The sequence below is a fragment of the Oncorhynchus keta genome, chromosome 1 (assembly GCF_023373465.1).
Source record: "Oncorhynchus keta strain PuntledgeMale-10-30-2019 chromosome 1, Oket_V2, whole genome shotgun sequence".
Classification (NCBI taxonomy): domain Eukaryota; kingdom Metazoa; phylum Chordata; class Actinopteri; order Salmoniformes; family Salmonidae; genus Oncorhynchus; species Oncorhynchus keta.
In genome coordinates, this window is record NC_068421.1 from 57804588 (window position 1) to 57831860 (window position 27273).

General features: G+C 42.1%; 2 protein-coding genes and 1 long non-coding RNA gene across 5 annotated transcripts in view; 1 reads left to right on the forward strand and 2 right to left on the reverse strand.

The window, feature by feature from the left end:
- Positions 1 to 51: 51 nt before the first annotated feature.
- Positions 52 to 4345, reverse strand: LOC118389051 (interaptin-like). Its single transcript, XM_035778771.2, has 10 exons — positions 3896 to 4345; positions 3714 to 3804; positions 3497 to 3594; positions 3240 to 3401; positions 1992 to 3114; positions 1765 to 1873; positions 1344 to 1656; positions 930 to 1108; positions 624 to 739; positions 52 to 231 (listed from the first exon to the last, which is right to left on the reverse strand). Exons 1-10 carry the CDS (start codon positions 3956 to 3958, stop codon positions 188 to 190), a joined length of 2298 nt encoding a protein of 765 aa, XP_035634664.1. The 5' UTR covers positions 3959 to 4345; the 3' UTR covers positions 52 to 187.
- LOC118389065 (uncharacterized) lies at positions 4237 to 21881 on the forward strand. The gene is made up of 3 exons (XR_004826659.2): positions 4237 to 4370; positions 10022 to 10130; positions 14626 to 21881. It is a non-coding gene; the product is annotated as an uncharacterized LOC118389065 (long non-coding RNA).
- The window catches only part of pip5k1ca (phosphatidylinositol-4-phosphate 5-kinase, type I, gamma a), a 77907-nt gene continuing 58654 nt past the window's right edge, over positions 8021 to 27273 (reverse strand). The window contains exons 11-18 of one of the 3 annotated variants that reach the window (XM_052529213.1): positions 25838 to 25922; positions 25029 to 25190; positions 24733 to 24877; positions 24150 to 24182; positions 23533 to 23646; positions 21903 to 22125; positions 12223 to 12315; positions 8021 to 10111 (exon numbers count right to left, since the gene is read on the reverse strand). In XM_052529213.1, coding sequence (XP_052385173.1) covers positions 10106 to 10111; positions 12223 to 12315; positions 21903 to 22125; positions 23533 to 23646; positions 24150 to 24182; positions 24733 to 24877; positions 25029 to 25190; positions 25838 to 25922 — 861 coding nt within the window. In that variant the 3' untranslated portion in view covers positions 8021 to 10105. Of the gene's footprint in view, positions 10112 to 12222; positions 12316 to 21902; positions 22126 to 23532; positions 23647 to 24149; positions 24183 to 24705; positions 24878 to 25028; positions 25191 to 25837; positions 25923 to 27273 lie in introns of all 3 variants that reach the window. The other 2 variants (XM_052529206.1, XM_052529214.1) reach the window with 2 other exon arrangements.

The following is a 27273-nucleotide window of genomic DNA, read 5'->3' on the forward strand; positions in this document are numbered from 1 at the left end:
GCTTAGGAATGTGATCTTATTATTGAAAATAAAAGACAACAAACAAAAATGGACAAGAACCAATTATTTATTTGCCATGAATTCATTCAGATTATTTTAACAATTCTCAAATTGTCTGGTATTTTAAAATGGGGTTTCCCTCAGTTGTAAAGTAATTCAATGGTCCAAAAGGGTCTCGCTGCTGGTGCTATGACGTCCGGAGTAAACCCTTGATATTCCTCTGGAATTCAACTAAGACAAAACAAATTCATACTGCATTCATAACTTACAATTCAGCGGGAAGTTCAATTCATAGTCTAAAATTATTAACCAAATCATTTGGTGGAACAAATGCCAGAACAACGGCAAACATTGGCCTACTTCTGTCATAATGAAGGCCTCTAAGCTTTTGTTGTGTAAACGAAAGCAAAACAATGGGATATCAGGCCATATAATTATTAAAATATGCTTTTCTGTAATTCAATGGACTCTTAATTTTGTGAATCCTTTTTTCCTATCAAAAAGTTCCATTGTTATGACTGACCTGGAATTGACGACGGGGTGGAGCCTGTCTACGAAGAGGTCAATGGATGCATGTCATCTACATATTCTCTTTGTGATAGCTTAACGTGATTGCTTTTTACCTGACTGGAGGTTCTTCAGTCTTTTTTGGATTGTTAGTAAATGCTGCATTCCTTCAGAATCATTCAACCCACGGAGGGAGCTAGACCCAAGCCTCTTCTCCTGGCCTAAATATTGCCTGTGAAGAAAAAATTACTAAACAATACATACAGATCTGTAATGGCACTCAATAATGTAAAAGCATAAAACCCCAGAACCTTCTATCCACTCTCCCAGGAGACAGCAATTTGGGAGACAACAAATTGAGCATGAAAAGAAAAGATCTGGGCTAAACTATGAAATCTATGCAGAGATGCGGATTAGATTACCCATAGGGATATGGAGAAGCAGGCCTCGTAGAGAGGTTCCTCTGGGAAATCGTCACAGCAGAAGGGGAACGGATGGAGGGTGGTGCTCCACTTTTCCATGCTCCTGCTCTATATTGGTACCTTTCATCCCCTCCATCTTCCAGCAGCTGGGGACTCTGCAGAGAATCTAAACTGTCCACCTGCAGAACAAAAGGTACATAAAGCCAACAACTTTGTCAAATTGCAATACTGATGCAGAAATTCTAAGTTTTCTGTGGACTATGAAACCTCAGCTGCGCTTCTTCATTAAATTATGCTACTAAGGTAATGTAACAAGTATAGTAGCGATACACTGAAAGTGATTCTTTAGTCTGAGCAACCGTGCCGTGAGTAAAATATACCAATGTGTATCGATTGTCCATCATTTAGTCTCACCTGTTTTTCTGCCCTTTTCTCCCAGTCCTTGATCTCGTCGAACACCTGCACCCAGTCTTGCCTCCCTGGGTCGTCTCTCCCAGCCTCCTTCTCCAGGACGGAGTGCAGGCTGGTTCTCAGGTGGAAGAACTCCTCCTTCAGGCCACCCTTGCGGGGGGCTAAGTACTGCGGTCCCTTCTCCTTGCCACAGACCTGGCTGCACCTCAGCAAGTCTGCCTGTAGGTGGCGCTGTACATCCGCCAGGTCCTTCTGACGCATTCTCAGGCTATTCAGAGCAAACCCCTTCTCCTCAGTTTGAGTTCTCAGCTTCTTTCTGTCAGAGTGGAGAAAGGGGACATAAGGGAGTGAGTAATGTCCAACCATTGGCTCGGGTGACAATTTGTGTCAATAAAGGAAAGTCTGTGTGTGTGCAGGTGTTTACCTGAGAATCTTGACAGTGTCTTGCAGCTCTTTCTCATATCTAATGGATCTTTCAAGGTCCTTGCTTGCCTTTGACTGCTCCTCCAGCAATTTAGTGTTCAAGGCAGCAACTAACAGAACCAATATAAAATCAGGTTTACACAGTTAAAGGGAAACATCTGATATAATCTTAAACATTATTTTGGTGGATTTTCACATTGACGAAGCAAAATTATTAATTTCACTCACTCTGGCTGTGCAGCGCCTGCTCTCTTGAAGACAATTTTTTTGCAGCTCTGTTCAGTTTCTCTTGAAGCTGCCCCACCTCCTTCACATGCCCAGACTCAGTCTTGTTCAGTGCATCCTGCAGAATCTCCACCTTCTCCCTGGCACTCTGAAGACCCACCTGCAGGTCCTGCACTGTGCTCTGGTGCTCCCCCTCAGTGGCCCGGAGAGTCTGCATCAAACTCTTGATCCTCTCCTCCAGCTCCTCTTTGCATTTCTCCAGAGACTGCTGCTGGGCCTTGGTTGCCCTGATCCAGCTCTCACTGACCCCCAGGGCCTCCTGTAAGGACTGGGTCTTCTCCTCTGAAGATCTGAGAGCTTCCTTCAGGGCTTTGGCTTTCTCATCTGTAGCCTTGAGCCAATGTTGTGTCGACTGAAGCTTTTCCTCTGAGGAGTTGAGGCTCTGCTGCAGGGACTGGGCCCTCTCATCCAAGGCCCAATGGTCATGTTGGAGGGATAAGACCTTCTCCTCTGAAGACTTCAGGCTCTGCTGCAGGAGAGAGACCTTTCCCTCAGAAGAGCCGAGGGTCTGCTGCAGAGACTTGACCCTCTCCTCAGACTTCCAGTTACTGTGCTGAAGGAAGTCAACCTTTTTCTCTGAAGCGCTAAGGTTCTGGCTAAGGCACTGGTTGTTCTTCTCAAAGGAAGCCAGGTTATGTTGCAGAGTCTGGTTCCTCTCTTGGGAGTCCCCAAGGATTTTCTGCAGGCTTTGGCCTCTCTTCTCAGACTCGTCCAGGTCCTGCTGAAGGGACTGGAGCCTATTGTCAGAGAACCGGAGGGTTTTCTGCAGACTCTGAGTCCTTTCATTAGAGGCCATGAGATTGTGCTGCAAGGACAGGACCTGTCCTTCAAACTCCTTGAGTTTCTGCTCCATGGAGTTTACCTTGCCCTCAGAAAGTCTGAGGTTCTGCTGGAGTGTGAGCTTGGAGCTCTTATTTTCTTGTTCAGCAGAGTGAAGGGAAAGGTGCAGGCTCTTCATCACAGTCTCATGTCGAGACTTGGCATCTCTGAGCTCCATTTTCAGGGCATCGTTCTCAGAGAGTAGGAATGTTCGGTCGGACGAGATCAGGTAACTCTGCACGTCATCCTTCAGTCAAACAAAGCACAGAGGTTACATGCATGATGGTCATATATGACTATGGAAATTATCCTATAGCCTCACATTAAAAACACAGTCCTAAATCAAGAGGGAAACATATCCAGAGTACCTACCGAGTTTTTTGTAAAGGCTAATTTCAAAAGGAGCTCTTGGAGGGAGGGGGTGTGTAAGAGAATGTGTCTGTCCTGCTGGTCTTTCCTGTGACAGCCATCTTCCAATGCTGATGACTTAATCACCAATTTACATGCATCTGAACGAATTTGATCCAAAATAGGCTGAGAACACAAAATATTACTGGATACTAAAGAAAACCATTTTTTTTTTTTAAAGAAGCCAAACAGTAATTTGCTACTATGCGTCATCATCATACCTTCATGTGGGCTTGGACCATAGCCTCTACTTCTTTGTATGACATTTTGGACCGGTCTATTTCATCATGAAGCTGTCTTATTATATCGGAATGGGATTCTAGTAAATAAAAGAGTGAATTAGCAGACAACTTTAACATTAGATTTTTTAAATATTTGTTATATGCATTTGTAGAATTGTATCCAAAAGGCCCAAATACAATACAATGTTAGTTTTACCACTGGGTTGATTTCCCTCATCACTAGGAACTCCATATGCTGGACTTGAGCATCTACTATTGCTTGCATTTGACATTTTGTCTCCAAGACCCTGGAACAAACCAGATACAGTTACTAAGTAAGATACATATCAAATAAACATATTTGCTAATGAACAAAGTTTTGATGAGAGGACAACAAACCTTGCAAGGCAGGTCCTCAAATGTGTGGAGAGTGTTAGTGAAGTCTCCGTTGTCCATCATCATGCCAAAAATGGGTGAATAAACCCTATAGCTTGATTTACAATAGAATACTTCCAATTGTCATTGTTAGACAAATTATGTGCTAGCTAGATTACATTAGCCACATTTTTACAAAATAAAAAAAGTTCAAAAATGCGCTAGTGATACGGCTCCTAAAATATCACTACTTTTCAAAATGTATGTTGTTCTCCAAGGAAACCTGACGTATGATTCTATAATTCCATTCGACCGTTCCCGCCCTCTTAGCTCTGGTTGTAGATCCGAATGTAGTGGTATGAAAACATAGAATGCCTGACGCGCGACCCACGTGATTACACAGCACCCTTCGGGGCTGCTGGGATCTGTTGCTAAACCTTTTGCAACAGAAACAGTTAATTCCAAACGGAAAACGAGAGTTTCCATTGAACAAATTCAGGTACGTCGCTCCCAGTTTGATTCAGTTTAATCAGTTTACTTCCGTTTGGTTCTATATGTACAGTGCGTTCGGAAAGTATTCAGGCTCCTTCACTTTTTCCACATTTTGTTACGTTACGCAGACCCGGGTAATTCCAGTCCTCGGAGGGCCTGATAGACTTTCCCCCCATCCCTAGCAAACACATCTGATTTAAACTAATTGCATTCTAAACTGAAGATCATTAGCTGTGACTGGGGCAAAAGTCTGACACCAATCTGGCCCCGAGGACTGGAGTTGCCCAGGCCCGCACAGTTATGGCCTTATTCTAAAATTAAATAAATATATATTTTAGCTAATCAATATACACACACAATACCCCATAATGAAAAAGTAAAAATAGAGTTTTAGAAAATGTTGCAAATGTATTAAAAACAAAAATACTTATTTATTTACTTATACCTTATTTACTTAAGTATTCAGACCCTTTACTATGAGACTCGAAATTGAGCTCATGTGTATCCTGTTTCAATCAATCATCCTTGAGATGTTTTTACAACTTGGGAGTCCACCTGTGGTAAATGTAATTAATTGGACATGATTTGGAAAGGCACACACCTGTCTATATAAGGTCCCACAGTTGACAGTGCATGTCAGATCAAAAACCAAGCCATGAAGTCAAAGGAATTGTCCGTAGAGCTCCGAAACAGGATTGTGTCGAGGGACAGATCTGGGGAAGGGTACCAAAAAATGTCTGCAACATTGAAGGTCCCCAAGAACACAGTGGCCTCCATCATTCTTAAATGGAAGAAGTTTGGAACAACCAAGACTCATCCTAGAGCTGGCCACCCAGGGGAGAAGGGCCTTGGTCAGGGAGGTGACCAAGAACCCGATGGTCACGCTGACAGAGCTCCAGAGTTCCTCTGTGGAAATGGTTGTCCTTTTGGAAAGTTGTCCCCATCTCTGCAGCACTCCACCAATCAGGCATTTAAGGTAAAGTGTCCAGACAAAAGACACTCCTCAGTAAAAGGCACATGACAGCCCGCTTGGAGTTTGCCAAAAGGCACCTAAAGGACTTTCAGACCATGAGAAACAAGGTTCTCTGGTCTGATGAAACCAAGATGAACTCTTTGGCCTGGGATGCCAAGCATCACATCTGGAGGAAACCAGGCACATCTCATCACCTGGCCAATACCATCCCTACGTTGAAGCATGGTGGTGGTAGCATCATGCTGTGGGGATGTTTTTCAGCTGCAGGGACTGGGAGACTAGTCAGAATCGAGGGAAAGATTAACAGAGCAAAGTACAGAGATCCTTGATGAAAACCTGCTCCAGAACTATCAGGACCTCAGACTGAGGCGAAGGTTCACCGTTCAACAAGACAACGATCCTAAGCAGGAGTGGCTTCAGGACAAGTCTGGACAATGTCCTTGAGTGTCCCAGCCAGAGCCCGGACTTGAACCCGATCTAACATCTCTGGAGAGGCCTGAAAATACCAGTGCAGTGACAATCCCATCCAACCTGACAGAGCTTGAGAGGATCTGCAGAGAAGAATGGAAGAAACTCCCCAAATACCGGTGTACCAAGCTTGTAGCGTCATACCCAAGAAGACTCGAGGCTGTAATCGCTGCCAAAGGTGCTTCAACAAAGTACTGAGTTAAGGCTCTGCATACTTATTTTATTGTGATATTTCAGTTTCATTTTTTATACATTTGCAAAAATGTATAAAAACCTGTTTTTGCTTTTCCATTATGGGGGGTTGTGTGTAGATTTGAGGGGGGGAAACAATTGAATATATTTTAGAATAAGTCTGTAACGTAACAATGTGGAAAAAGTGAAGGGGTTTGAATACTTTCCGAATGCACTGTACATATCTACCTCAATTCCCTCTTACCCCTACACATTGCCTCGGTACTGGTACCCTATGTATATAGCCAAGTTACCATTACTCATTGTGTATTTATTCCTTGTTATTATTTCTCTTTTTCTCTCTCCATTGTTGGAAAGGGCCCATAAGTAAGCATTTCACTGTTAATCTAGTCCTGTTGTTTACGAAGCATGTGACAAATACAATTTGATTTAAACTGAAAACTGTTTACGTTGCAAGGGGTAGGCCTAATGAATACCCCCTGGTGTTAGCAAGACTAATGCCAAGTTCAAAACAACTGGGATCTCTGAAGAAAACAAGCTCCAACTGGGAAAAACCTTTTGAACGGTCTTCCAACTCGAAATTTGAAGTCGGAATCTCAAGCATCTTTTCAGAGCTCCAACTTTTTGACATGAAGATCACTGACGTTATGATTTGACCTAGTTTTTTTCCCGAGTTCCCAGTTATGTTGTGCCGCGTTCACATGCTAGTCGGAACTAGGAAACATAGACATTTTTCGACTTGCTAACTGGTTTAACGGTGCACATGTATAACTACAACCGATTAACAAGTTTGAAATTTCCTAGTAGCACGTGAATGCAGCATTTAAAGCACCATATTGAAAACACGTCACTGACAGAAAGACAACATTTATGTTGGCATTCATTTTGGAACTTTATTTTTTTCACCCACCTTTTGATTGACATAAATTAAGAGAAGGTTGTACAATTGAATTTCATTCCTGCTCTTTTGACAGTTGAATTCGGTTGACAATACATTTTAATGTCACTTCACTCTGATATAGCTCAATGTTTTAATGATAGGGCTCTTTCACAGGGCATATTTTCTCTATGTAAAACATTCAAGCAAAATACTAACAAAAAGACAAAAACAATCAAAACCAAGATCATGTAGCCACAATATGAGACACCCTTTTCACGCCACTTTGATACAGCTACACCCGGAAGTGATTTTCGTAGCAGGTTAGGAGAGCATTTTCCAAAGCCCTAACCCTTAATAATGTTTGCCTAATTCTCCTAACCTGCTATGTTAATTCTCCTAACCCGCTACGAAAGTCACTTCCGGTCGTAGCTGTAACAATATATGGGCAGGTAACAGTGCAAACAGAGTTTGAGAGCATGCATGACATTTTGTTAGAACCGGGAAATTATGGACCAATGTCAAAATATTTCCTAAGGACCTCATATTTGATATAATAAAAAAAATGATTGATTGCATAACACATTTGAACATTTTCCCTCTTGTATTGTATTGTTATAGCAGTACTACTTTTCAAAAAGCTGTAAAGTGTAAACAGTCCAGTAAGTATGATCTCCTTGTGGGCCACGCCCACCATAATAAATTAGCTCAGATGACAACTGACTGGTAGACTCAAGCATTTCTGTTTTGATGAGGACCAATCATTGTAGTGTTATGAAACATTTTATTTATACCTTCCTCATTCACCAGTATTGCTTCAGATAAGATGGCATAAATCAAAAGAAAGATATTCTTGGGTAGCGTGCCTTGAACATCATGTTGCTATTCTCACCAGTTGAAAATACTGAATACTATACTAGGCTAGTCAATATGCTTCTCTTAAAATGTATCTTCTGTAACCCTTCTTACAGAATAGGGGGGAAAAGGCCACACAAAAGTCAAGCACTGCACAATTATGTTTTTCACAGCATGCGCTGAACAGTAGCACAAGAGAGACACATGGAGGGAATTCCCTTGCTTGCAAACATCAGCAATATAGACATGGAAGTCACCAGACAACTTTGGAAGCATGGACAAATACACTATATCATAGACATAGAACTGCTTTATTTTATATTCATTCTCATCGTAAGAGTCCAAACACACACAGACATACAGCCATCTATTTATTCTCGTGTATAAATAGATGAATATACACAGATATACATAAATACATATTTCTGACATGTATATTCATTTTTAAACCATGCTATGTCTCTGTAAAGGAGGGCACACTGTGATTTGAAAACATGTACACTAAACTGGTACAGTAACTGACAACTCTTCAGTAACGGATATCATACAAAAAAAAAGAAAACAGCTGTGATTTATAAACCATAAATCGAGCTGCATCATGTCAACACCTTGAAGAACATGGTACAGTAAATCATGTGTAGCTCTTAATCATTTCCTGCCAGCAGCAAAAAATGTAATCAAATAAAAATAATATTCTCCAATTCAAATGGAAAATATATTTATAATCTTTATATATGTATTTATAATTGTATATACACATTTTCTGGCTCACAACTACAGTATTGAAAAAAAAGGACTTGAAAATAATAAATACAAGAGCACTACTATGAAAAAAACATCAATATGATACGTTTTAATTTCTCAATAAGGCAATTAAAACTAAGACTACACCTGTACTGTACAACATACTGCTGCTATGGTCTCTTAATGACATGGACAACAGCAACTGATTACAACTGGCCACTGCACGTTATGATAGAATGATCAGTATTTTACAAGTTTTGACATTGACGCCTTCCGTCCCGCACAGACATACAAACACACCAACTAACTTAAACAGCCAAGTGTGAAACAGAAAAGGAATAAAAACATATTGAAACACAACTTAAACCTTAAAACATGGAATTCACATAAATACTATAACACTAATCCTATACCAGATGATTGTGATGAAGACTTCACTTTCACATCTGATGATGGTTGATACATAAAAGTGCTGTCTAAGAGCAGCGTGAAATCCCTCTTAGATTAACTATTACTAAATAACAGAAGTATTAATTAATTCTGGACATATGTGATACTGTGAGTGTTTTGGCCTAAGTAATCAAATCCATTAGCCTAAATCCCCTCCAGCAGAGCTAACATTCAGAGTCAAGTTTTGACTGCTGAAATATTGGTATTTCATGACATTAACACAGCTCAATGAATCATTATGCTTAGAAAATGATTTGTTTGCATTTCTCTGAAAGTTGGGCGGTTCTGGAAGACTTTGTAATGATGTAGGATTTTGAAATGATTGACAATACCCAACCTTATTTAGTGTTGCAATGATCTGGTTTTGAGGCTAGAAGCCTGTAGCAATACTGTGATTGAAATGGCTAAATAAATACATAACAACGAATAAACAAACCTGTAAAATAATACATTAGGCTTATGAGATTTACCAAGTCATGTTTTCTGAAACACATTCTATAGATCATTTTTCATCTATTGGAAATAAAGTGTTCCCTCTCCAATGGTAAAGTACCATTCAACATAGTGGTAAAATACCATTCAACATAACAGTAAAATACCATTCAACATAGCGGTAAAGTACCACTTCGATAGCGACGTTAAGATTGCTGCTAGAGCTACAAAACAACGTTAATATTGCTGCTAGAGCCTATGAAGCACACAACATAACTAAATATATTCACAGTACTAAAAAATGTCTGAAAAAAGTGCACAAATAAAAAAGATTTAAAAAACAATAATAAACTAAGAAAAATCACAATATAAATTAACATGATATCAATGAAATACATGTGACCATTTGACTGTATCGACATTTGGGAATGTGAGAGGATTAGCAGAGTTGCCTCAATGCCCATGTTTTTATGGGGCATGCTAGATGTGTAGCCTAGCAATTTGAGTTCCTGCATTTCTTCTGGTATGGCAATTTGGGGTTGGGGTGGGTTGAAAGGAGGGGAATCGATCATACAGTATCATCACCACTGTGACCACGGGATATCGAGAGGATTTCCCTCACAGTATTTAGTCTGTTTTGTTTTTGTATCCATGGTTTAAAATACAGTTCTGGATTGGAATGATTCCGCTGCCTGCCAATCAGAGGCCCGGGGATCAGTCTGATGGCTCCTCTCTCCACGGAATCATCCTCTCAGCTCTACGGAGGAGTGTTTAAGGTTGGTGGAAGGAGAGAGGGAGAAAAAAGAGAGAAATAGAAGTTGTAAATCTTTGGTACATAATCCTGTCGAGTGTAAAATAATCTATTCTTCCCCCACAGCACAATATAACTGAGGTATAACTCTTATCAAAGCACATCTATTGATCAAAGGTATATCAATAATTTAAAGGGAAAGTCAGAGGACATAGTGAAAATAAGAGGGTAGAAAAATGTAGTATTTTCCTCTCAAATGAACATCCCCTCAACACAACTAAATAATGCATTTTTCCATGACTGCTTTTACAATTGTATTCATCTATGCATAGACAAACCCCAGGAGACAATCTACTTCCACTAGGCACTGTAATGCCATGTCCCACGGCTCTGATTCCACTTATTCCTCTGGCAGCTCCTGTCCCTGGGGGACGAGGAAGTGACGATTCTCTGTGTGTCTTCTCTATGGAGAATAATGGGACGGGGGAGGAGTGATTGTTCAATCCACTTCTTCCTTGCCACATACGAGTGCAGTGGGCTTTGACCAGGGGTTAGCCAGCCTGCTACAGCTCTGAGCTTCTACAACTACTGCAGCTTAGGATTGTTAAAATACCCTGCACAAAAAAAGCTCAGAGGGTGTAATAGGGTCATTTCATCTTCCTAACAAGATGAGTAGAATGGCCTTTAGTAACACTTTATTTGGATAGTTTCAAGTAGATGATTTGTAGATGTTCAATTACTGTCAACAGCATTTCAACTAACATTAACCTTAACCATTATCCTAACCCTAAATGTAACTTTTACCCTTATTTTAACCTAGGCTAACAATAACCCTAACCGTAGCATGCAGTTGCTTATCAACAGATAGTTTGTTGATAGTATAACCATCTGTAGATCATCTATTTTTTTTTTACCTTTATTTTACTAATAATATAATAGTTTACTAGGCAAGTCAGTTAAGAACAAATTCTTATTTTCAATGACGGCCTAGGAACAGTGGGTTAACTGCCTGTTCAGGGGCAGAACGACAGATTTGTACCTTGCTCGGGGATTCAAACTTGCAACCTTTCGGTTACTAGTCCAACGCTCTAACCACTAGGCTACCTGCCGCCCCATAGTCTGGGACTATCCAAATAAAAATTTGACCTGGACTTTAATCATGACATTTGTCAATGGATTCATATATGTTTCTTTAAGAAGAAAATTAGTGATTGCTTATCCATCTCCACCCAACCCTTGCCGGAAACTAGAAGCCCGTAATGGGATATGTCTGCTCAACTTTCCAAAGCAGTAATAGTAGCTTTAGTAATAAGAGTTTAATTTATAATTTATCTAAAATCTCAATTACAGAACATCCCATGGGATTTGGCACCCTGAAAATACCCAGTGAAATAGAAGTCATCAGTAATATAACAGAGTTTGTACCAAGGGATCAATTATGGTGTCTCATAACAGTCGTTTCTGATCATTTGTGCAGAGTGGATGAAAGAGGATCATCTGAAAGCAATACTGTCATATTATATGGACTCAAGAACAAAGAAAACACAGTTATTGGGTTTCATAGAGGAACTGTACAAATCAATGTACTGCCATACTTGCCTATATTCATCTGACCATCTGCCTTGTACTGTATGTGTCAAAGCGATTATATGTTGGTCATTTGTATTTCCTGAAACAACTGACATTGACAACTGTAGCTGTGTGGGTTTGGGATCTGGCAATGGTGATGCATGAGCCAGGAGGTGGTAGGTTGCAAAATTCTGCTTACTTTCCCAAAAATCCCTGGTTCTCCAGAAATCCTGGTAGGGAGGCGCTTATTCCTGCTTATTCCCTTCTGATTCTGGGAATCTTCCAATCGGGATTTCGGGAAAACCTGGGACTTTTGGGAAAGCTACCGGAATTTTGCAACCCTAGCGGAGGAGACATGTACCAAGTTGCCAAACCACATGCAGCCAGACAGACCCAGGGTTGTGAAGAAACTGAACAGCATGCTGGGTGTTGCATGGTGAAAGGAGGGGGAACCAAATGGTCATAACTGGCACAGCCATACTGAGTGGGCATGATGGTTGGGCCGGCCAATACACACTGGTACTGGATGTGTAATTCATACTACTTACTGTCTCGCTCTCCTCCCCTTCCCCATCCGGCAAGGTCTGAGACTCACTGCCGTAGTGCAGAGGGGAGTACACCCAGGTCTTGTCCTCAGGGGGCTGCACAAATGACACAGCAGAGGGCGCCAGAAAGAGGGGGCCATTGGATGCAGCACAGAGAGAAGCAGAGGCAGGCAAGAGAGATAGACAGGCAGGAAAATAAAATTAGAAATGCAAAAGGAGGAAATGCCATTACAGAAAGTGTGAGCTTGGAATATAGACGAGCCTAACCGTAGAAATGTGAAAGTGAAATACTACCAGTGAAATCCTATTGGAATACAGCCTAGAGCAGGGGTCTCAAATCTTTTCTAGCATGACAGCAAAAAAAAAAAAAAAAAAAAAAATAGGCATATTATTTTCTTCTACTCTACCCTGCAACTCTTCCCAGGTCCTTGGTGTACAATATATATTTTTTTTCTGTCAATATACCAGGTAAAATAATGCTTAATAAATAACTAAGTGGGACCCATAAAGTTATATTTAGTATTTTCCTAAATTATATTTTCTCAGTACATTTCTTCCAGGTTTGGGATTTTTTAAATTAGTTTTACAATTATTCATAGAGAAACATTGAAAATGTATGTTCTGAGTCCATGTCAATAATTAAAGGCCCAATGTAGATGTTTTTATATCATTTCTGGGTAACAATTAAGTACCTTAATGTAATAGATTTCCATTCAAATTGGCAAAAATAACTTTTTAACATTTGTTTTTTAAATCTCAAGCGAGGGGGACGACTAAAAATGAGCTTATTGGCAGAGAGGTTTGGAACTCTATTAACCAGTTTACTGCATGGTGATGTCACCATAGGAAGCCGATGTTTGCGCCCATGCAAACCTGCTGATTGGAAAGTCATGTGTAGATTGTATTTTCAACCAGCAACTATGAGGAAATAACACTGATACAAGTTTAATCAGATGTTGTACAATATGATATAAAACACAGGCAAAACTACATTTAGTTTGCACTGGGCCTGTAAATCACATCAGAAGACAATTTTTTCAGTCTGAAAAAATATATATATAACATTTAGATTTTTGAGAGTAATTCACCTTTAATTGCGCATCTAGCAAGAGAGGCATTTGTAGGTCTAGGATGTTTCTGCTGCAGCACATGTCATGGCAGAGTTTGCGAAACAATCACCACCCAATTGATACAAATAATCATGATATAGTTCTGTCAGGTAATACTACTTTGCAGTTAACATTTAATAGTTTTTTTTTTAAAGTCTTCTGTCTACCCATAAGACAGTTATCATTAGCGTTGCTAACTGACTCCATTCAGAGTGATAGACAAACGCTGGCACCAAACAGAAAATTTATTGGCAGATATTGTGTTATGTTTGGGTTTTTAAGCCAAAAGTGACTAACCAAGGGTGGGATAATGTCAATGTGGCTTTGATTGGATAGTAGCCGGGAGCTTTATGTTTATGACAGTATGCGATGGAACACATGATAGATTGGCGAGCTACTCATAAGTGGGCTGTGAGCTTGCGATCTACCTGTTGGAGACCCCTGGCCTAGAGGTAGACTACTAACATGTACGAACATCCACATTGCATTCAAAAGAATGTTAGTTCTTTCCTGCTATCACTTTCAAAACTCTTCATTTGTAATGCTGGCTGGGAGGCCTTTGCATGTGACTAAGAATTGCTTTCTATGACTATGCTATTTCAAAAAATCCATGGTGAAGTGGACAGGAAACATTTGGAATCTGCAGTATGTATCAGCCAGAAAACAGGGTGGGAGTGGGTGGTTAGCGGTGGGTGGAAAGCGAGCGTGCCATCACTGCCAACAGCCAAAAGGACATATTCTCCCAAAGCATCTTCCCCCCCTTTCTTTCTTATTATGTGCATTAAGTGTTTAGCCCTGTCAGAGCCTCAGTGCTGCTCAGTCTCTGAGGCAGTGACCGTGGCCCGTACGGTACTTTCCCTTTCAGAAAGAGCAGCAGCTGCCACACACTGCCTGTGATGGCGTAGTTGGAAGAGGCACTGAGGTTTGACGTCACATACACACTTGTCGCTCACACACGCTCTTACACACACACACACACACACACACACACACACACACACACACACACACACACACACACACACACACACACACACACACACACACACACACACACACACACACACACACACACACACACACACACACACGCCACACTCACAGCGCAAGAGCTGTGAGTGTCTCCACAGGGAGACCCCTCAGGTGGAGAGAGAAAGTGAGAGAGGTGGGTATATAAGGAGCGAACTAGAGACAGATGGCCTCAAATGAGAAGCCAGAGCCCCATCCTGTCACTCAGCCGCCGCCTCCCTTCTTTCCCTCTCTCTCTCTCTCTCTCTCTCTCTCTCTCTCTATACAGCCGGCCATGATTTGATTCAACATGAAGAGGAACAAACCCCAAGGGGAGGAGGAGGTATATAAATAATATTAACAAAGACGTGATATGAAGGCAGAACAAAAAAAGACCATGACCCTTTTGTTATGAGGAAACACATGACGTGATGAAATAAGAAAGGTCTAGAACAATACGTAGAGCATATAATGTGTCATGCCCTCTTACAAATCAAGTATCCCTTGAGAAAAGGAATATCAGTCCATAATGGATCTTGTCTAATTTTCACTGACATCTTTGGAAAACATTGAGAAGATCAACTGAGGAATCAGTACAGTTACAGCACTAAGACTCAAAGTAAGGAGACTGGGGGACTAAGCTACAACAACTCCAGTCACAGCTATAAGCCATTGATATTTGTATAAAAAGCTGCAACTAACTGAAGCATTGACTAAGCAGTTAGCAGAGCTACCAGCATGTCCCACAGACTTACAATGCATCTGAGAGCTGGTCTGGAGCTTTCTCCTCCGCAGGACAGGAGAGAACACCCAGGTTCTCCCTGCAAGCTGACAGCATCCCCACAGAGAGATGGGAGACACCAGAGAAGGCAGAGGAGAGGGGTGAAAAGGATGGAGGGACAGACAAATGAGACAAAGCTGGAACATGGAGAGAAATTAAAAAGGTTAAGTATAGAGGTGATAGAAGAGATGATTGCTGGTTTGACTGTGTTACGGTGAAGGGTGACGAAATTAAATGTCAATCAGCCATGATGATGAATAAGTCAGGTGCTTTCTTTCACTCTCTCACTCTCCTCTCTCCACCTTGAAGGCGTCAGCATGCCTCAGTTCGGCTGGCGCCTAGCTGAACAAGTGTGCTCACATACTCCCTTAAAACACCTTCGCTTGAAAAACTAGGGGGGAGTAGTACTATGCCCAAAATACAAAGTATACATGCAGTGGACACTATATCCGTGCTTTAGGGCCCATAATGCAATTCCTCAAAAAAATGGGCTTCACAAGTTTGGCTTCACAAGTTTTCAGATTTGAAGACAAATGGAGGAAAATATGCAGCCGAAGTCCGACGAGAGTGGATACAAATTCATTGCTTTAACTAATTATCAAAAATGTTGAGCAAGATTATAAAGTAATGCCTTTTCAAATAAGTTACATTATGTTGGCTGACAATTTGTTACCTATGCTATCCTTACGAAACGCATAGCATTACAGCAGTATGTACCAGTATGTTTGCTAGTTACTTAATGTTTGTTGGCTACTAATACATCGAAATTGTCAGGCAGTATATTAACTAATCTGCTATTTAACTAACTACCCAATGTTTATTGACTTGATTATTCACATCATTCTTAGCTAAGTGGTATAGTTGTTGTGCGTTTCAATGGACATTGCTAATTCTGGCTATCTACTCTGATTTCAGAGCACTCTCGCACAGAATAACTCAACACCTGTTGAATGTGGCCGTTGTCAGTAAACGTTGGCAAAAAAAAGCATCCTTAAATTGGTGCCAGCAGCACAGTTACATTCACCAAGGCTCTGGATAACATGAAAACAGCCTAACCAGCTCTGCTAGGGCGAGTAAAATGATCAGAGTGAGGTGTTAGTCATTTGTTATGCTAACAAGCTAGCAAGAGGTTGCATAGCAACAGCATCAACATCCGGTAGACAGGCGAAGCTCTAGTACTCTCAACTGAAACGATACCTTTCGCTTACAGTATACTAAAATTAACTAATAGCAGTGGTGTAAAATACTACTAAAGTACTACTTAAGTAGTGTCTGTTCTTTACTATTTATATTTTTGACAACTATTACTTCACCATATTCCTAAATAAAATTATGTACTTTTTACTCCATACATTTTCCCTGACACCCAAAAGTACTTGTTACATTTTGAATGCTTAGCAGGACAGGAAAATGGTCTAATTCACACTTATCAAGAGGGCATCCCTGGTCATCCCTACTACATCTGATCTGGCAGACTCACTAAACACATTCGTCGTTTGTAAATGGATGTCTGAGTGTTGGAGCGTGCCCCTGGCTATCCATAAATAAAACAATAATATGGTGGTGTCTGGTTTGCTTAATATAAGGAATTTGAAATGATTTATACTTTTACTTTTGATACTTAAGTTTATTTAAAACCAAATACTCTGACTTTTACTCTAGGTAACTCTCACTTTTACTTGAGTAATTACTCTTTAGTTATGTAGTATACAGTATGTTAGTATGGGTATTAGAAGTTAGCTCATCTCAAAATAGTCAGAATTAATCTAAAATATCTCAAGAAATCTGTCAAATGTTTACGTTTTTGCCAAAGAGATATTAGTCGCGCAATTCTACATCTAACTAAGATGTTTGGTGCAGTATTTTTCAATGAGAAAATGTGCATGAAAACTAGTTGTCTTTCATAGAATGACAAAAGACTTCCCTACTGTTGACCAATCACCGACAAGGGGCGTAGACTTTGACTCCGAACTTCGACTTGTGTGAACAGCCGAGAAAACCCTCACCGATGTCCAAAACGAACAAAAACGTCATAATATATGCACGAACTCTACCGAACTGATTTATTACTGTTACCAGTAATAATGAATCTCCATGGAGGCTAAATATGCTAACGTGCAAACGAAAATAAACTAATTGCAAAGACAGTCAATCCAGCTCAAAAAGTTATACATATATAGGTAGGTGCTACCGAATGTAATTTTTTGTGAGTTTGGACATTTACAAGCGAATGTGAACGAGAGACATTGTGCCAATGAAAAACGTTGACGCATGCTTGTCTGAAGGAAGAACAGTACTGGCTCTGAAACAGCATGTGTAGGCCTAAATGCTGTGTCTGTGTGGAGTCTGGAGTCGCTAGGGCAAAGGGCTTGCCTGCTCTGCTCTGAGAAGATGGGAAGGAGCAGAAGGGCCGAGAACAGAAAGGAGAAAAAAATGCAAGGAAATCAAAAGATAGCAGTGGCAGCTGTACAGATAACTCAACCAAAGGGCTTTGACTTCTCAAACAGAAAGTTTACACAATTCACTAAGCAAAACATTAAGAAATACAGCTGGCTACATTCTATCTATGATAAACAGACATTTTTTTTTTTAAATACCTTGCTTTTTCATTGCAAGCTCATTTACTTGTGTGGCTAAAAGTAAAATAGCATTGAACTTCTGTTGTCATCTGATGAAAATTAAGCTATTCTCTGCCAAATGTGTTGCACTAATGTATTTTCTGTTAAGGAAAACTACAGTTGAATTCGGAGGTTTACATACACTTATGTTGGAGTCATTAAAACTTGTTTTTCAACCACTCCACAAACGTCTTGTTGACAAACTATAGTCTTGGCAAGTCAGTTAGGACATCTACTTTGTGCATGACGCAAGTCATTTTTCCAACAATTGTTTACAGTCAGATTATTTCACAATCCCACTGGGTGAGAAGTTTACAAACACTGAGTTGACTGCCTTCAAACAGCTTGAAAAATTCCAGAAAATGATGTCATGGCTTCTGATAGGCTAATTTACATAATTTGAGTCAATTGGAGGTGTACCTGTGGATGTATTTCAAGGCCTACCTTCAAACTCAGTGCCTCTTTGCTTGACATCATGGGAAAATCAAAATAAATCAGCCAAGACCTCAAATTTATTTTAGACTTCCACAAGTCTGGCTCATCCTTGGGAGCAATTTCCAAACGCCTGAAGGTACCACGTTCATCTGTACAAACAATAGTACGCAAGTATAAACACCATGGGACCACGCAGCCGTCATACCGCTCAGGAAGGAGATGAGTTCTGTCTCCAAGAGATGAACGTACTTTGGTGCGAAAAGTGCAAATCAATCCCAGAACAACAGCAAAGGACCTTGGTGAAGATGCTGGAGGAAACAGATACAAAAGTATTTATATCCACAGTAAAACAAGTCTTATATCGACATAACCTGAAAGGTCTCTCAGCAAGGAAGAAGCCACTGCTCCAAAACCGCCATAAAAAAAGCCAGACTATGGTTTGCAGCTGCACATGGGGACAAAGATCGTACTTTCTGGTCTGATGAAACAAAAATAGAACTGTTTGGCCATAATGACCACCGTTATGTTTGGAGGAAAAAGGGAGAGGCTTGCAAGCCGAAGAACACCATCCCAACCGTGGTGCACTTCACAAAATAGATGGCATCACGAGGGAGGAAAATTATGTGGATATATTGAAGCAACATCTCAAGACATCAGTGAGGAAGTTAAAGCTTGATCGCAAATGGGTCTTCCAAATGGACAATGACCCCAAGCATACTTCAAAGGTTGTGGCAAAATGGCTTAAGGACAACAAAGTCAAGGTATTGGAGTGGCCTAAAACTGGGAATTTTTACTAGGATTAAATGTCAGGAATTGTGAAAACAGAGTTGAAATGTATTTGCCTAAGGTGTATGTAAACTTCCGACTTCAACTGTATATAGTTACGCGTCCCTGATCACTCTATTGAAGCAAAAAAAACACTTGACTTTCAATATAAAATGCAACCCCTGTCAATAAACAGCCGTACTCCTGCTTTCTCCCATTGTGTTATTTACAAACAAACACGTGACTGGTGAGAGAGCAAAATTGCAAGATTATGTTATAATACGTTCATTGCATCAAATGGTTGTTTTATGCAACAGAAGAGGGTTGTTATAACTCTATTGTGTCTGTGTGAACTGAAAATGGGCCAGACAGGAGATTTACGATGTCTTTGGGTGATACCGCATTTCAGAGCGTGAGTTAATGTTTCTGTTCTATAAGGTACCAGGGAGAGATGACCCCAGGGCCAGACCCTGGTCTCTACACAATGACATACTGTCTGCTGTGAATTATAAGTATCTTTCATACTAATCTTAACCTTGTGACCCATTCTATACATCTGTTGGTTGTCATGAATATCCAGGAGGATGGACTTGCCTGTAAAAATGTGTTCTCAGTGATCACCTCCAGAGGTGATTACCGACCAGCTCCATTACTGCAGTAATGAAATAATAAAGTTTAATTGTTTTGAAGAAATGTAATAGTTTCTCCTTTCGATTATAATATTTCCACCACACTTGCGCAACTGTTCTGGGGAACTATGGTAAGCTTCATAATGTAAAATAATGTGACAAGTGAAATAAAGAATTAGATCTGCTTAATCTCCTAACGTACTACACAAGTTGACTGCAGGTATTTACTTAAAGTAGCTACAAATATGAACATTTATTGAAAAACTTAAAAGAAATAGTGTCAAATGGTATTGACGGTATTGAAAAACCATCCTGTGGCTATTTCCAAATGCCTCGGTATACAGTATACTGACCAAAGCCCAGTGACTGTTGATGATAAATTAATAATTCAGGCTGTAGCCACTCAACAGGGGCTTGTGGGGCATGTGAATCTTCCCAATGCCTGCTCTGACCAGAACAATCACTTAAGCCCTCTCTCCAAGGGCTCTCAGAGTAATGTCCACTCTGTCTCTTAGGACTGGTGTAATATCCCATGAAATGTTTTGATGAAGAGTCATCTCTGTTTTTACCAGTCAAATAATCATTTACCAGTCAAATAATGTTTATGCTACCCAGAAGACAATCCTCTGTTTATGCTGTCTACTAGTATTTGCTTCGTAGATTCATACGACATGGCCATATTGTACAACCTCATAGCGTACTAGACGACAGCCATTTAGAAGCACTCTACAAATAAAATAATGTTCCATTAAAATACAAAATGACCTCATCTGTGTCTGTTGGCTAAAATGTAAATGACCACAGGTGCATACTGCATACAGAGACAGAGGTGATATAGTGGTTGTCTAGGAGTGTTGCCTTGCTGTTTGCTACAGATCTTCTCTTTGTGTGTCTCCGTGTCTCTATTTTCTATGTCTCCTGACCTGAGCAACTGCACACGAAGAGAGAAGCAGAGCAGAGCAGATGAAATGGTCATAAAGACAACAGGACCACAGGCAGACCTACTGGGCCACAGTGTGAGGCGTTTTGACTGCAGGAGAGACTGTCCACCAGTCAGACCAATACCAGAGGAGACTTCCCTATCCGGCCTTTTCATCCCTTATCACCAGAGACTCATCCATTAATGCATGGCTCTGGCTCTGAAATCTGTCGTAGAACCTAGCATATGGAATTGTTTTAAGATGGTCATACCAAGGATCATTTAGCTATTTGATTCTGAATTTTAGGACCCCGATGTATAAAAAAATATAAAAAATAATTTGATGAAACATTGAATTTGGCCTTGCTGCTTTTAGCCCATAGAAACGCATTGAATAACAGCTTCATACATGGATAAACAGACTGTCAAAAAAAATAATCAAAAGGGAGTTTAGTAACGTTACCCAGCTACCTTCAGACTAGTCTTGTGGCCCTCCTAGAGACCTCATATTATGGTGGGTAGGACCAACACCAATATGGCCCTCCTAGAGCCCTCATATTAGTGTGTAGGACCAACCGTTCAAACGCTACAGATGTTTTCGTGAGAAGACTGATTTTCGGGATGTCTCATGGTCTGACAAACCCCTCTCTAGTGTCACCTTTCACCGCAAATACGGAAGGGTGACGTCTGGAAAATGCGGTGGATTTAGACGCATCCAATGCAGAAAAAAACCCACATCTCGAGCTTAAACTGATGGATTTTGATGGGGATTTTGTTATTATGCTAGTTAGATTTCCACGGGGACATCGACTCTACGGTTAACCCTTAACCCTCTACAGACTCACCCTCTCTGCTCCCTCTGGGGTCCAACTGTCAAAACTTCTGTAGAAAGGCATCCAACTCAGAGACTCACACATACATAGCATCCCATAACCCAACGCTAACAACACACACTCTGACCATTTGCATTACGGGTGGCAATGATGAGTTACACACATGGACAAACAATATTTGACAAAGCAAAAATGGAAATGATGGCCAATGGAGATGTAAGCTATCTGTGTCTAGTTTACCATCTGCTGTTGTCTGTATCATTTTAGTGCAGTATGCCTGCTGACTGACAAACCTAGAATCTATTTAGTAGCTAGGGTACTGTAGTATTTAGCTATTTACCATGCTGTAAGTGGGCTGTAAGCCTATAGACGTAGGGCTAGGGGTATTTAGCGTCCATCATAATTGTGCCTTGTGTGTGTGTCCAGGGTCGTATTCATTAGGCACCAAACATAAGACAACAGACTGAAACAGGCAGGGACTACCTGGACATTGATTTCCGTTACAAAATGTTTTCTGCTGCATGCCCTAAGGAATACCACCTGTGTGTGTGTGTGTGTGTGCTGAGCCAAAGAAAGCACAGCTTACAAAGTAGATGTCTGTGATTGGCACGTCATCCTCGTCATCCTGTGAGGCTTGGCTGGTGCATCCGGACCCAGACACTGTGCTGCCCCGGCGGTCCCGCTCAGCCTCCACAACCACAACCTTGGGACTGACAGTGGCCCCTGGGCCAGGGGTCTCAGCAGAGGCTTCAGCAGGGGCCCCAGGGGCTGGGGGAGAGGCAGCAGCAGAGGCTAATTCTGGTAACTCACTGAGAGAAGAGACAGGGGGGGGGGGGTCAGACACACCTGCTCATACACAACCACAGATGTGATAAGACATACTGTACATACCTGTTCTCTAACACACACACCTGCTCTCGCTCTCTCACGCACAGGATAGAATAGCTGTACAGACAAATGATCAGGGCCACTTCCTATTAAGCCCTTCCAATGAACAAGAACCAGCCCAGCCAGGCAGAGCTGAGACTGAGCCGTATGATCAGAAGGATGGTTTATGATGACGGCACTAACCCAGACTTACAGTACCAGATGGCGTGGTGCCACGCCACCACAATCCCTCTATTGTCCAGGCCCAGATCATTGCCTATTAGGAACGACTTAAGCTGATCCCAGATTGCTTTCTCAGCCTTGTGTGTTTAGAGCTTACGCTGAAAAACCTGGAGCCTGGCGTTCCTAAAGAGCAATGACAGCATCTCGGACTCAGAGACAGACCTGATTGGTTGGGAAGAAGTCTTTAAAATGGGTGGACTTGATGTTGCCATGCAGCCATGGACCTTGCACTCGCTCTCTCTTTTATTCTCTCTTGTCCTCACCTCACTCTCTCTCCCCCAGCAGGGAAGTCTCTGAGGCTGCTTTGAGGAGCCGGGTCTCCAGATGGCTAATTCCCCAGTACCCCGTTGGCCTGCCTGCCCGCTTCGCCCTTCTACCCCACCCAGCCCCCCTGAGGCCATATGTTTGGCCCTGTCTCAGCATCTCAGCCCAAGCCCCAGACCCCCTGACCTAGTTCCACTGCCCCGGCCGCTCCACGACTTTCCCAATGCACTCCTGTCTGCCTGTCTCACCCTTTTACCCTGTCTCTCACCCTACTCCACTCTCTTAAACGAATTAGATGGCTGCTCCAGAGAACATCCACAGGCAGCGCTTATCTGTCCATAATAATGGATTTATAGCAACAGTCCGCAACTACTCCAATAACCAAATGGGACTTAGAGTAATGTGGGGACTTAATATCATCGCCGCCCTATCAACCAAATGGGAGCATGGCTCCCCCACTTCCCAGAGTGCAGTGTTGGCTAACCAAGGTGTTATTCTGTCGCAGGTGAGACATTTTCTGTGTATTTTTAGTGAAAAGCAGAAGCAACTGCGGCACGGTTCTTATTGGGGTCAGAGCAGTCGTAACAGGTCTGTAACCTGACAAACCCTTCAGAAAGGTAGCAATCTGGGACACTTTATACCCACGACGCCATGTGTTACAGGGAGCGCTTATATGAACCAGCGAGCATGTTAGGTACCAAGATGGTGCCCGTTGAAAGGTTAACCTGGTTTCAGCGAGTGTGTTGGATGCTAGGTGTGCTGCTCAGTAGAGTTGAGCCTGGCTTTTCAGGGCTTTGTGTGATACATCTTGGTCTATGTAGAGTAAGGCTGAGGCTGTGTACCTGGTCTCTGGAGAGGGCTGTGGGGCCGTGATGGTGGGCTCGCTGTCGTGTCTCTTCACCTCCACCTCCACCGTGATGGTCTGCTGCTCCTCCTCATGCACGTCCTCCTGAGTCCTACACACAAACATGCGTAACGTAAGTACACACGCACACACACATTCAGCTCCAAAAGTTTTGGGACAGTGACAAATCGTGTATCGTTTCAGCTCTTTACTCCAGCACTTTGGATTTGAAGTGATACTATGACTATGAGGATATAGTTCAAACTGTCAGCTTTAACACACACACACACACACACACACACACACACACACACACACACACACACACACACACACACACACACACACACACACACACACACACACACACACACACACACACACACACACACACACACACACACACACACACAGGAAATGCAACTGAGCGACAGGAAGGGTGGTCACATCCATAAAAACACAGACCAACAGGCATACCTGACACACCCTTGTGTAGCCTTCCTCACTGGTCAGAGACAGAATGACTAGCGCTGTAATAACACTAAACTACCAAGTCCTTTATACAACGGGATAAGTTGTACATTTCATACAGGCCATGCAGAGTAGTGCTCTTACCTCCCGTCATGGCTGACAGACTGGGTGTGCCTCCTGCAGAGAAACAGACGGACAGAGAGACCACTGTAAGTTAATGGTGTTATAAGCCAGGGAGGGGTACATAAAATAGGCTCTATAGCTTTGACTGTTCAACACAATTAGTTATTGTTGGTTATTCGGTCATGAATATAACCATTATATTATGAACTGGGTGGTTCGAGCCCTGAATGCTGATTGGCTGAAAGCCATGGTATATCAGATCGTATACCACGGGTATGACAAAACATTTATTTTTACTGCTCTAATTACATTGGTAACCAGTTTATAATAGCAATAAGGCAACTTGGGGGTTTGTGGTATATGGCCAATATACCACGGCCAACGGCTGTATGCAGGCACTCCCCTTAGCAGTGGTATATTGGCCATATACCACACCTCCGTGTGCCTTATCGCTTAATTATACATCTTGACTTATTTTCTTCTTCTTGTTTTTTATTTTATTCTCATGAAAAGGACATGCTCCACATGCGTCATGAAAACATGCTCCAGAAATAGGACATTGTGTCCATAGTGGTACCTTCTCTCAGAGCTGTTGTTCTGGTACCTGTAGCGGGGGTGCTCTGCTCCAGCGTCTGAGGGAGACCTCTCTGGGATGGACAGAGAGGTGGTGGAGGAGAGCGTGGTGGCGATGGAGGCTGTGGTCGCCTCCTCAAATGACGGAGGGGTGCAGGGGAGGAGGTCTGGTCGCCCTGAGAGAAAGACAGAAGGGGGAGAGAGAATCAGAACGGGTTGTCAAAACACCTGCATCCAGTCTCCGTTAACAGCTAGGTTAAAATGATAGAGCAGCGTGAAGAAGGTGGAGTATGTGATGGGGGGTCTGCATGGTTTAGTACCCCCTACCCTCGTCCTCCAGCGTGGGGAAGCTGCGTGCTCCTCTCAGGTCATAGATGTTGTCGTCTCTCTCAGAGGGCAGCTGGCTGGCTGACCAGGCGGCCCCGGGGCCAGTGTACTTAGTCACCGTCAGGCCCACACGGCCCTTCTTAATGGGAGAAGACTTCAAGGCTGCAGAACACACACAAGAGGAATAACATCACTAAGGGAACACTTGTCTTCTTATTCCCAAAAGGAACAGTACTGCTGAACAATTAAACAAAAATGGCCACCGGGCTATTTACATTGACCCCCTCCATTTGTTTTGTACACTGCTGCTACTCGCTGTTTATTATCTATTCATAGTCACTTCACCCCTACCTACATGTACAAATTACCTCTAACCTGTACCCCCGCACACTGACTCGGTACCCCCTGTATATAGCCTCACTGTTGTTATGTTATTCTGTTTTTTTACTTTAGTGTCTTTGGTAAATATTTTCTTAACTCTTCTTGAACTGCACTGTTGGTTAAAGGCTTGTAAGTAAGCATTTCACGCTAAGGTCTACACTTGTTGTATTCGGCGCATGTGACAAATAAAGTGTGATTTGATTTGACTAAGTGTGTGTGCTTGAGTGTTCAATCTTTTCTAATACCTCCCAGTACAAAATACATAACAGAGTACTTGCAGTTCAAGTGAAAAAATACATCCATTCATAAGACATCAAGTTAATAGCCAACAGCAACCTTCAAGCATAACAATAAGTGAATTAAGCAGTGGAAGCGTTGTGTCTGTCAGTCTGACTGACTGGTAATCTAGTCTGATCAGGTCTACTCACATGAGCTCTTCTTAAACACAGTGCTGCTCATAAATTTGAAGAACCTGTCTGCATAGAAGCCAGGACGGTGGACTGATACGGTGTCCTGAGAGAGAGAGAGAGAGAGAGAGAGAGAGAGAGAGAGAGAGAGAGAGAGAGAGAGAGAGAGAGAGAGAGAGAGAGAGAGAGAGAGAGAGATAGAGAGAGAGAGAGAGAGAGAGAGAGAGAGAGAGAGAGAGAGAGAGAGAGAGAGAGAGAGAGAGAGAGAGAGAGAGAGAGAGAGAGAGAGAGAGAGAGAGAGAGAGAGAGAGAGAGAGAGAGAGAGAGAGAGAGAGAGAGAGAGAGAGAGAGAGAGAGAGAGAGAGAGAGAGAGAGAGAGAGAGAGAGAGAGAGAAATGGTATGAGGAGAGAAAGACAAAGTGAACGAGAGAGCGGTAGAGGGAGAGAGAACAAAAACACGTTTAAATACAGCGTCTCCCATATGCTGTACGTCTCCCTGCATGGCCTAGTGTATGAATCTTCTCTCTCTACAGGGGGCCAGAGGAAAATAACACTTCCTCATCCCATCCTATTATTCAGAGGTAAGCATCACTGCAGCTGAATAAATCCCGATCTGTGTATGTGTTGGTTGTGTTAACTCTGAGAATATATAGCCCTTAATCATTCACTCATTATGCTGGTTTCACAACACGTCACAGAGACAGGGTGAGAAAATAAGGTGATGTACACCAGGCTTGTTAGACAAGAGGGGGAGGGGGAAAAAAGAAAGAAAGAGCAAAAAAAGACTGTGGTTCTATACTAGGAGCATCCTGAAGATAATGTCTGAGAGGAAAGAGGTGAGTCTGAGGTGCTTGAGGTCAGAGCCAGAGGATCTGTTAGAGATGAGGAGGAGGCGGAGGAAGCTCTTACTGGCTCACTGAGTACATGTGTATTGGACAGATTCAATAAGGAGGCTACACACACACACACTACTTAGACAAGTGGCCTGAAGGACCTGTACTGTTGCACTGATACACAAGACCAAACACACACAAAAGGCTACCCTGCTTCTCCTCAATAGCTCAACCTGTCTGTATAGCTGTGACTTCATCAATAAATGCATGATGGAAAAGAATGGCAGGGTATAGCGCACACCCAGACAGAGGGGGGGTGCAGACAGACGCTAGCTTGCTGTTCAATGATTAAAACCACACAGCTGGTCACAGCTGTTTGTCTGGGAGGGGCTGAGGTAAGACAGACTGTCTTGTCCATGAGAAGGACTAGGGACCAGGAGTTTTTCCAAAACACATGACCTGAGCGGGAAAAACTCTGGGCTCTACTCATAGGTCACATGATCAGGAAAGTCTTGGCACCTAAGCATGACCAAAGAAAACCTCGACTAGTCACAAGACTTGGCCATAGAATAGCATTACATAACCCATAAGCCAGAGAAGAAAGGGATATTGGAAATGATTATG

Bases quoted from the DNA above. Each gene is read 5' to 3' on its own strand.
- LOC118389051 (XM_035778771.2), bottom strand. From the start codon at position 3,958: ATGATGATGGACAACGGAGACTTCACTAACACTCTCCACACATTTGAG. The intron at 3,402-3,496 runs GTATGATGATGA...TTGTGTTCTCAG, and splicing joins TGGTCCAAGCCCACATGAAG to CCTATTTTGGATCAAATTCG. The intron at 1,874-1,991 runs GTGAGTGAAATT...TGGTTCTGTTAG, and splicing joins GCAGGCGCTGCACAGCCAGA to TTGCTGCCTTGAACACTAAA.